At 38.2% G+C, this 11,139-nt stretch overlaps 1 protein-coding gene across 1 annotated transcript in view; it reads right to left on the bottom strand.

Annotated features, from left to right (window-relative positions):
• Positions 1-11,139, bottom strand: part of NEB (nebulin) — a 183,818-nt gene that overhangs the window by 45,677 nt on the left and 127,002 nt on the right. Inside the window, exons 92-104 of the mRNA XM_004674880.2 lie at positions 10,843-10,947; positions 10,022-10,126; positions 9,820-9,924; positions 8,723-8,830; positions 6,292-6,405; positions 5,756-5,953; positions 5,334-5,438; positions 4,589-4,693; positions 3,705-3,812; positions 2,604-2,711; positions 1,375-1,482; positions 763-867; positions 564-668 (exon numbers count right to left, since the gene is read on the bottom strand). Of these exons, the coding sequence (XP_004674937.1) occupies positions 564-668; positions 763-867; positions 1,375-1,482; positions 2,604-2,711; positions 3,705-3,812; positions 4,589-4,693; positions 5,334-5,438; positions 5,756-5,953; positions 6,292-6,405; positions 8,723-8,830; positions 9,820-9,924; positions 10,022-10,126; positions 10,843-10,947 (1,479 nt within the window). The remainder of the gene's footprint in view (positions 1-563; positions 669-762; positions 868-1,374; positions 1,483-2,603; positions 2,712-3,704; positions 3,813-4,588; positions 4,694-5,333; positions 5,439-5,755; positions 5,954-6,291; positions 6,406-8,722; positions 8,831-9,819; positions 9,925-10,021; positions 10,127-10,842; positions 10,948-11,139) is intronic.

Here is an 11,139-nt window from a genome sequence, read left to right as displayed (position 1 = left end):
TCCTGGCCCGCCCGCTGCTCCCCTCAGCAGTGTACTTCATTGATCTGCCTGTTCTGCTCCCCACTCTGTCTCTGGTGAATCCTCTGACCCTCCATCTCTGGCCTACACCCCAGTTCTGATGAATAAATAAATAAATCTTTAAAAAACAAAAAATAAACTTAAATCTCTAACCCTGAGCTGAGGCGAGAAGACTACTGTATTGTGAGTAGTATACTATACTAATATAGATTGCAGGTAATGGTCTTTTAGAAGAAGGAAACATCCAAGGAGAAAAACAATTGACAACAGGGTGTTGCTACCATTGGGATGATCAAGGAAAAACTAAATGTGACCTGGTACAAAGCCACTCAGAGTAAAGAGCTGATAATGATTTGGGGTTGCCTGCGAACTTGTAGTGTGCTCAGTCCTTCTCATATTTCTTAGTGGTCCTTTTAGCATTTCCATAGCTGGAGAAATGTGGGGTTCTACTACTACACTATTTCATTTCCAAATTGTTTAGAAATACTTAAAAAGAAGGCTGTCTCTTGGTAAGAGTCTTTTAGAAAGACCCCAGGTATGCTTACATCACTGGTGATGTCTCCCACGTAGCGACAATGGATCACTTGTGGTGTGTATGGCAGTGAGATCAGGTGACCCTGCATCTTGAAGAAGTCTGATTTGTAGATCAACTGAAGAAAAGTCCAGAAACACACATATTAGAGACCAAGTGGCGAATTTGTACCTGTATTCTACGGCTTGTGTTTTCTCCTAAAAAATACCAACCTCACTGACAGCCTCTTGTGTCTTCTTGACTTGGCGGATTTCAGGTGTGTCTGGAGTTGTGTGAATCTTGTCTTTCAGTTTGTGGTACAACTGTCGATACAATCTCTAAATTGAATAAAAAGCCATTCCAGGTGTTTAGTGCGGGACTGATAGGAAATCTATTTCTAATTGGCTATAAATACTTGACATAAAGAGCCATAAAAGAGAAGACTAAAGATACAGCAAGTGATTGTGAGTGGGGGAAAAGGAGAAAAAGGTTTTTCTTTTTTTTTGCTGAAGAATTCTGAGCACAGTCTCCAGAATTTCTATTAGATAGCTGAGCATTATTCCTACAAATAATGAATGTAGAAAGCAGGGCCATGAGTCAAATGAAAACAAATATCAAAAGAAGGAATTAATTTGCATTTTAGTGGACCTGAGTTTCCAATGATATTACCAGGTATAAAAAACTTTGTCAAAGGATATCAGTATCAAAATGGTACCAAAAAGAATCCCCTTAATCCTTGCTGATGTGTAAATTTACAGTTAAATGAAAATAAATTTTTAATGCACTTCAAACAAATTCATAGTCTTTGAAGCTCAATATTCCCCTACAATCAGAATGCACAGTACCTCACTGGTGACATTATTGACTCTCCGGACATTGACAAATGGAACATCATTGGGGCCAAGAGTGTACCCATTTGCCTTGATGTGTTCATAAGCTTCTTTGTACTTGAACTGCAAAAGCAAAGTTAGAGTGAGATCAATAGCACATAAGCACAGAGCAGCATCATAATTCTCAAACAGAAAAGAACCATCACTTTCATCTGAAAAGTACTCTTAAGTATTAAGCATAGGTAGCCATTGGCAAAATTTTGATAGTCATCCAAGTCTTGAAAATTATTGTTTATGAACAAACTCAGGTTCAGAGAGGGAAAATAATGAATGTCACCTCGATGAAAACTCACTAGGCAAGTATGCAAAATGTAAGAAAATCTCTTTAACTCCAATATGGCTAGGTAATTAGGAAATGCAAGGAAACAAGAATACTTAAACACTGATGAGTGACTTCGGAACTGACTTTAAAAGTAAGTCAGATCATCAAAAACATATTGGGATATTGGCTATTTGGCTTTGCCTGACCAGCAGGTTTGAGTCCCAGGACTCTGCAGGACATTATGGAAGGAAGAGCTTATACTTCAGCTGATATTTGGTATGGAATGTGGCCTGTAGGTTATGGTTACCAGGTAAGTCAAAGTTTCTCTATACCTTGCCTATGAGGTAAATGAGATTGACTCCTAATCTTCCAAATCAGGGAGCTAAAACCTTAGTGAGTTTTCTGGTCTTTCCATGACAAGGTCTCACACAGAGGGTAAGTAGTAAGGAAAGTATCAGAACAACATCTAGGGAAGAAGTTTTTTCTTTTCAAAGTACGAACACTGATGTTAAATCATCTACAGTGAGGAAAGGAAACTGCAGAAGGAAGGCAGTGCTACTGCCACATAGCACATACGCATTTCCAGTGTACAGCTTGGGATAGCTCAGGAGACTTCTGCGCTGTGGGGAGGATGACCATGCTCATGAGCTCTCAGGCACTATGAAGGACTCAGGTAGATGCAATGCCATGAAAGTCCTATCCTAGTCCACTGGACTTCTCAGGTACTGCTGACTGCAGGAGTTGCACAGCAACTGTGTACAGCACCCCTATAACATCCACTGTCTCCTCTCCATTGCCCCCATCATTATAGCTTGTTGAAACTTCAGGATGTGATTGAGGAGTGCTGGTGAAAGTAGGGTATTCATGAATTGAGGGCCACTCCCACTTCAGACCCCATCTTAACAAGAAAGACAGTACTTACATAACTGCTCATGTATTGGGTGTCTTTGGTATGTTTGAAGTGTGGTGTATCAACTGGAAGCCTATATCCTGTGGGCAGGTAGCGCAGGCCAGGCCTTCGGTACAGATTCTGCAGGAATGAGGAGGAGCAGATTCAAAGACAGCTACATAACTGCCTGAGTTTTCAACATGTCACATGAAGCTCAAATTAGGTTACTGATTAACTATTTAATGTAGTTCTGCTCACTGAATTGATTTCATAAAAATTAAATTCTAGTAGTCAGGCAATGTCAGATCACTCTTGACCTATTGTTTTGGAAAAAGTAATTTTAGAGAAGGAAAAAAAGTCTTCTATATGCTCAGGTGATGGCATGGCATCTATAAGAATTTGAAAAGAAAGAGAATATGGGTAAACAACTTCCACGTTGGTTTTTTACCCCACTTTTAGGTGTATTCAGCAATCACCCATGCTGAGACTGTTGTAATTACAAGGTACATCTTTGGAATCCCCTCCTGCCCATAACATGTTCTCTGTGAAGAGACTAGGCTGTGAAGAGTTCAGGGTACTCACAACCCTGGCAGAAGAAGGAAAGGAATCTCTGTCTGTCTTTCAGGGGAGCTCTTAAAATATTTAAAAACTGGCTTTAAACTTCAATGCAGAAGAGTAGCATTAGCGATTGAGACTAATCTCAATTAGTAGCACCCCCAGGTAATATTGTGGCCATTGAATGCATGAGTAGAATCCTGTTTCATTTTTTCTAAAGTCCTATAGCAATTTCTAACTTTATTGTCTACTGTTAATCATCTTTTATGACTATATGTCCTGTTTTGTCATTTTGATTTATGGTTTTTTTGACAGCAGAGATAAGACTGTCTCTCTTCTTTGTAATTTGTAAACTTTGCTCCAAAAATGCCCAGTACTGGATTAACTGTTGATAAAAGGATCCTGCCAGCCAAGAGGGAAGCCAAGCTATGCTAGATTTTGCTTTGTTTTTTCAACTCATGTGAAGAGAAGAGTGTTTTCAGTTTTCAATGCTAGGCTCAGAGGATGGCCAAGCTGAGGTTGCTTCTACAGGCACAATGGCCAGGCCCTCTGAATTTCTGCCCAGTCGTCAGAGCTTACCTCACTCTGCAGCTTGTATGCATGAAGGGCCCGGTCCAGATCCACTGTTTTTGTAGTTGGAGCCACTTTGCCTCTGACACTGCGCACGTAGTCATAGTGGTAGACAGCCTGGAGAGTAAAGAGGAAGACTGAGTTGATGAAACTGCAACAGCATTGCTGGCAAGAAGCCAAGTAAATGGAAACCCAACTCCCTTTTTAAAAACAAGCATCCTGCTCTCCCCTGCCTTGAGAACTCTATCTGATGTATTGTGTTGTCAAAAAAGTCATGATGCATTTCTGCTTGAAAAACAGAAAATATATACCATGATTTTTCTGACAACCCTATATTGGTGTGCCTTGTCCAGTAGGATCAGAGCCAGGATGTGGACCTCACATTGAGAAATAAGTAGAGGAGACAACTCAAGCATAGGAAGAGTTCAGCACTGAGTCCAAAAAACAATAGGTCATGATACTCTAACTCACTGATGGGATTTAATATTTACTTTTATTAACTGTGGGGTCAATAAAGAAGTGAGGAGCCTTTTGTCTGTTCTGCCCACTCCCATCTGGCATGTGGTGTGTGCTTTCCACATGTCCCCCCATTGTCCGTATGTCCATATAACAACACTGAAGTTTATAGGAATTAATGTTCTCCCCAAACCTCACAGTTTATGGGTGATAGAGGCTGGACTCCATCCATATCTTTAACTTTGAAGCCTGCTTCCTTCTAAGTCTACCGTAGTTCATGCTAATTTATTAGAAAGCCTAGAGAGTGAGGCATAAACCATTGTTCTGGGCATAAGATTCAAACAACTCTGGAAGCTCTAAAACACCAAGTATTACACAGACTTAGAGGTGGCTCTGTCTTCTTTACTCTCCACAGTAATCTCCCCAGTTGCACTTACATCACTCAGTTGTTTCCCACTTTTGACAGCCTGGACATAGACAGGTGTATCAGTGACCAGCTTGTAGTCATTCCTTGTTTTCTGTACATGAGCTTTGTACTTAATCTGCAGAAAGGAAGAAAAGGAAATTCTGATAAACCACTCACCATTTTGGAAATTTCTGTTTTTCAAAAAGAGTTCAGTTGCTTTTTAACTTATTATATTGGCACTTACATTCATTAGCACTTGTTTAACAAATCAGGATGTATTTAAATTTGTTGACAATCAGCATAATCAATGCTTATGATCAAGTAGAGCTTCTAGAGTCTCCTAGGAGGTCTGACAACTACTCTAACAGAATAGTTCAACTTTCTTACTGAAATCTTAATGACAATATTAATTTTCCTAGCACATCCTGTTTGCAAATAGATAATGTCTGAGCCACATACAAATGAGATTTTCCCAAAATGTGTATTATGTGCTCATAAATATAACCAAAATAGCCTAATAGGTGGAAAGAAGAGCCAGCATTTCTTTTCTATTAGAGGCTAACAATACAGCCTGACTGCAAGTTTAATAGGCATGCCAAAGGCATTCCTGAGAGATGACTGCTCTCTGTTCCTTACCATCTTTCTCCAGGCTCACCATCCTCAACACCACTTAAGACACAGACCATGACAATGTTTGTACTTCATAAAAACCCTTCAACTCTAGACTAAATAGAAAAGGAAATATACTAAACAAAAACAAAAGAAGGCAGACTCACATCATTGCGAAGATCATAAGCATGTTTGGCATGGAGAATTTCAGGAGTGTCCCAGACATAGCAACCAATGCCTTTCAGCCAATTGAGGTCATCCTTGTACACAATCTAGAGAATTGCAACAGATGGTGATGAATAGAAAAATAAGGTTGGAGCATAACTTTAATAACAAAGCCCAGGGCAAGGCTGAACCTAGGAAGTCTTTGTGGAATAAGAGGCAAAGACATTATGTAACAAGGCCAAGGGTACCATGGACATGTAGGTACACAGAACCCTGCTTCCAGTGACAGCTCTGATATCCAATCAGACCCATGGGTAAACAGGAAAGCAATCCTGGAAAAGGCTGACGTGAAGAAATAAGCGGTCTGCTTCTCTACAGGGAGAGCACACAGATGAGGAAGGGTCCCTATAAACAATGGACTTACATCACTGATCTGATCGGTGACTCTCCTCACGTGATCATTGATTTGCAAGTCAGGGTGGCAAATCCACTCATGGAGATGCAGGCGGTAATCAACTTCACTGACTTTCTTCTGAGAATCCTTAGCAGTAACCATTTCTACCATGTCGGGCACGATGTGGATTTTCATCTTGTTGTTTTCATAAACTGATCTGTATAGACGCTGTGATGTTAAAACAAAATGCCAGTTATACAAGCAACTCTGTAGGGCATGATGGCCACACATGCCTCTCTTATACCCTAGTGAAGCCAGCAATTATCTGGGGACAGGGTTGGAACTGGACTTTTCTGATAATTTTTATAGATTTGATGGTGGTGTTGGATGGAGATAGAGAAGGGAGAGTTGGGAGGGGGAAGCACAATGGGTAGAAATGAAACTTAAGCTTCTTCATATGTGCCAAATCTGGGCTATATGCATTGCTTAATAGAAATGTTCCAATTTGTAAAGCATGGTTATTTTACTTTACTTCAATTCAAAGGAAGATCTTTGGGATTACTTACATCAATGTTTAATTTGCCAACTCTGAGACACCGGGCTGTGTTTGGATCATCTTCAACACTTTTTGGTAAAGTATAAAGAGCTTTGAACTTTTCATATTCCTCCCGATATTTGATCTATAGAGAGAGTGTACAAAGAAAGAAGCACAGTTTTGAAGAGAAATGGATTATTGTGTTTAAACAGTATGAGATTTAATGGGAAGGACCCAACTCTGCACTCCAACCAACTCCAGGTCATTTCCTGATCTTATCTCCTCATCTGTACACAGGTAGAGACACAGCACTCATGCCTCCCTCACAGTGATCCTGAGTTTTAAATCACTTTATATCTGAAAGTACATTTTTAATGATAGAAAGATATAAAGTTTTGCCATTTTAAAAGTTCCTATACGTGTGCTTGTACTTCTATTCCTACTCAGTGAACACATTTTATAGCTTATGCAATATTAAAATAGTCTCATTGTGTGTTAATAGCATTGTTTTTCTTAGCTCTACATGAAAAATGAGAAATGTGCTCAGGAGTGTCTTTGTTTTTCAAAACTGACAATCTGGTGCTTAAGAGACACAATCCTTGTATTGTGGTTTCAAAAAGGTTTTCAAAATATACACTGCAACCAATTTTGATAGAAAAACTTTTAGGTCTTAAGCCATATTGCCTACTTATTAATGCTCCATGATTTCATAATCTAGAGGTAAGCCCCTCACAGAGACTAAGACCCAATCACCTAGCGGTAGAAAAATAATTCAGTTGACGCTCAAAGGGACACATGTTACTTTAAGAAAAAGTGAAGAAAATATTTGTGTCAGACTTTCAGCCAATCCTTTAACTGATGAGAAATCAGCCAAAATTTCCATCAGAATTTTTCAGAACATTAGCTAATGTGTTTGCATCTAACCTAATGCTCTGTTATAGAGAGTATTCAAAAGTATCTTCTTTTTTTTTTTATAAAAAATGCTGTTGGAATCATCCTTTAAAGGATTAACTTCTCTAATTGGTCTAAGAAAAATTCACTAAGGATTCTGTCTCTTCAATTATTGTCATAACTTAAAAAAAAAATTTGCTGAGCTTACTAAATCTTATGTACAAAATTCCTCTGACAAATAAAATTTTGCTACTTTGACTTATCTATATGCAGGTCCCAAATGCAGTTGGGCCTGGGCAAAATGTGTTAAAATATTTTTTTAAACTAACCATCTCTAGACCCATTTGAGGGTAACAAAATCAGTTTAGACTGGATCACTATCATTTTAAATAAACAATAGATTTTAAATAATCAGAGAAAATTGTCTTTAGTGTAGTAAGAAGTAATCTTCTGTAAAACATTCATGCTAGAATTCACATAAACTTCAATGATTTGTATGTATGTTTATGTAAGTTAGTGTGTGTGTTGATGTGAAATATAAATTTTTTTTATTTGACCATGACTGTGTGGATCACAGTCAAAAATGGGTTAAGAAATATTAGTCTAAAATAAAATGTGCGCAATTAGGAGATAAAACTTTCTAATACTTCTGAAAGAAGACTGCGCTTATTTGAACTGCAATGATGGTTACAGGGAAATTTATAGTAAAAGGTTTTATTTGAGAACATTTTAGAAATACAGGGTTAGATGTCATAAGACATTACATTATATTTAAACAGCTCATGTGGTTTAGGAATTTTTTTTTTTTACAATTATGTCTATGCCTAAGAAAAGTTCTGCCTTTAAAAAGACAGAATTTCAAAAGGTTTTTAAAAATGTCTGTATTTCATAGTTACAAAGATAATGATGTACTCTTTTATCATTTATTTGAAGGTGATATAACTGGTTACTCACATTCACTGGCTTATTTTTGTACCAAAGCCCATATATTTCTATTGAAAAGGAGTCAATTTTAGGAGACATATCATGTCTTCTTTCTATGCCTATTACTGTTGGTTAAAACAGAATACAGCTGTTTTGTCTTTCAACTGTGCGAACTGGACCACTTATTTGTGGATTTTTTTCTATTGGAAGATCCTTATTCAACGATTGAAACAACTGCAAAGCCAACTGTTTGAATCCAAGGATGTAGAACCCACCCATAAGAAGGGCTGACTATATGATATAGGTGGATCTTCTATTTTGTGGGGGTCAGTACTAGTAGCCCACACATTATTCAAGGGTCAATTGTATATCCATCCATACCATCTGTAGGCAGGCAACCTAAAATGACACATCTGTGTCCCCACAAGTATCCTTGATTTTCTCTGGACTCTTGAAAGGAATAAATAAGTGCACAGACTTGGTGGTGATAGGCACCTAGAATTACTTGCTGTGTAATTACTATGCCTTGTGAGAGTGCTGGAAGTACTTCTTGGAAACATACGGAACTGCCAGAAAAATTATGGAAGCAGACAGCAAGGAACTGTACAGGATGTGTAGAAGGGCTGTCACATTTGTACTTGACTTACAATGCTGGCCATATGTTTCTGGTTCTTAGCATGTGTCATGGACACACTGTTGGTTGGGAGGATGTAGCTGGTGGCTTTCACTTTCTCCCAGGCATCCTTGTACAGGTTCTGTAAGGGTTAAAAAAAAAAAAAAAGAAAAAATGCCTTTGGTTTGGCTTCCAAGTACTGGATTATTCTTTCATTTCTGTCCTCAGACACTCCTTAATAAACCCCTTAATAAACTACTCTGTAGTTAGAACCTTAAAAGAATAACTGTTTTTTTTTTTTCATGATCACAATTTCTTTTCCATTATTTTGTTCAATACATAGTACTTATCACAGTTTGACAGTTATCTGAATTTTTGGTACAATATTCATGCCTATAATTCTAAGAATTCCCAGAGGATAAAAATCAGAAACATTAAAAAAAATCTATTCCCTATTTTTTTGTAGCTTGTAGGAACTCAAAAGTGTTTCTATTCCTGGGCAGTGGGTTAAAGCACAGCACTAAGAAGCTAATGCTGCTTCAGCATGAGTTCGATCCCTGCCCCGAGGTGACCCACATGGCGCTGCAGACCTCTCCTGACCTGCTCACTGCTCCCCTCAGCAGTGTACTTCATCAGTTGGCCTGTTCTGCTCCCCACTCTGTCTCTGGTGAATCCTCTCACTGGCCCTGCACCTCTGGCCTGTACCCTACTTCTGTATGCATAAATAAATCTTTAAAAAATATATTTTAAATTAACAGTTCAGAGGAGAGGGGAAGTAGCTTTGTTAGTCTGTAAGCAGCTGGCCATTGGAGAAGCCAGAGAAGTTTCAGGTCAAAGAAGTGCTTTAATGAAAAAGTGCTTCTTGCAGGTATACCTGCAAGAAGGTAGGGGTTGCTGAATTTACATCAACTGGGTGAAACAGTACAACATCCAAATTGGAAGTTATTGAGTTGTAATTAAGAGAACTAATGAGATACATAATTTGAATGAGAAGTTTTCAGGAAGTTCAAGTTTCCTTTCAGGAAAAATATTAAGAACACCTTTTTGGATAAAGTGCCTATTCCTTTTATTCTTTTATGGTCCCCAAAAGGGAGAAAGGTAGCTCAACATAAGAGAAAAATTTCAACTCACACTGCTATATAGATTCTTCAGATTCTTGATTCTGTCATGATCCACTGTTTCTAGGACCGTTGTATATTTGTCCTTAATTTTATGATAATTTTCTTTATATTTCACCTAAGACCAAAAAATGGGTTATTTCTTCCTATTGTTTAAAATTGTGTACAAATTAAATAAAGACTTGTCTTAGAAAAGAAGTATAGGGAAGACATACCTCACTGGCATTAATGCCACTTTGCAGAGCAGTCACATAAACTGGGGTATCTGTCACTAGATTGTAATTTTGTAGATTTTCTTTACCAGCTGCTGTGTATTGTATCTATAAGGGGGAAAAATCATGTAAATGGTTAAATATAGATCTCTACCAGTTTTAGCAGTTTGTACCAACTAAAACATGCCTTTATTTCTGGGTTTCTGATTTAATTATATATAAAAAAGTCACCTTTGCTGTAATCATGCAGACCATATGCTTATCAAAACAGTTTTTCTCAACCAAGAGTGGTTCTAGATCTTGGTTTTTTGGTTAAGCTTCCCAAGTTACTGGGTCTGGATCTTCATTTTGTTGTCTTTTTGGAGTCTGTATTCCATTCCTGATAGCAATATTCCATTAGTCTGCCCTCTCAGATCTGAGTTTCTGCTGCAGAATTTCCCAAATACTTGTTTTTTACTTCAAGCCTAACTACCTATGGTCTAAATATGCATTTGTATTCTACTCTCACAAGTTAACTCGAGTCAGCTAAGGCATAGATGTTTGAAAATAGTTCACTATTGAACACTTTCATGTTTCCAGATAGCTTTCTGTTATAAACATGTAATGCCTTAAACCACAGGAGATACTCAAATTAAGAAGGGCCACAGAAAATCATCAGGAAGATTTTATTGGGCAGGGGACATGTGGTTTTCTTTGATCATGTGCTTTTCAAGCAGCATTCTCTACCTGAACACACATACAGCCTGGCTTTTACCCCCCACCTTGGGGACACCAAGGGATGTCCTGATCCATAGTAAGTTAGTCCTTCAGAAACACTGACTTACCTGACTCTGTAGGTCATATGATTTCTTGGCATGGAGGATCTGGGGTGTGTCCCAAACATAGCATCCAATGCCTTTCAGCCAATTCAAGTCATCTTTATACACATTCTGTAAGAAAGAACAGTGAAAGGTGACTATTACTCATTGAATTTATCGTAAGATATTTGGATGATTTCCTAATTGGCTGTCCTTAGTGGCCAGAGGGTGGGCATCTCAACAACTGGAAGGTCTTTAATGCCATGTCCTAAAGTACAAGTTAGTGAAGTGAACAAGGCCAACATCATCAGCTATTGACATCAG

This window comes from Condylura cristata, unplaced genomic scaffold (genome assembly GCF_000260355.1).
Source record: "Condylura cristata isolate star-nosed mole 26May11 unplaced genomic scaffold, ConCri1.0 scaffold00002, whole genome shotgun sequence".
Taxonomy (NCBI): Eukaryota; Metazoa; Chordata; class Mammalia; order Eulipotyphla; family Talpidae; genus Condylura; species Condylura cristata.
This window is presented reverse-complemented; position numbering and strand designations above follow the sequence as displayed.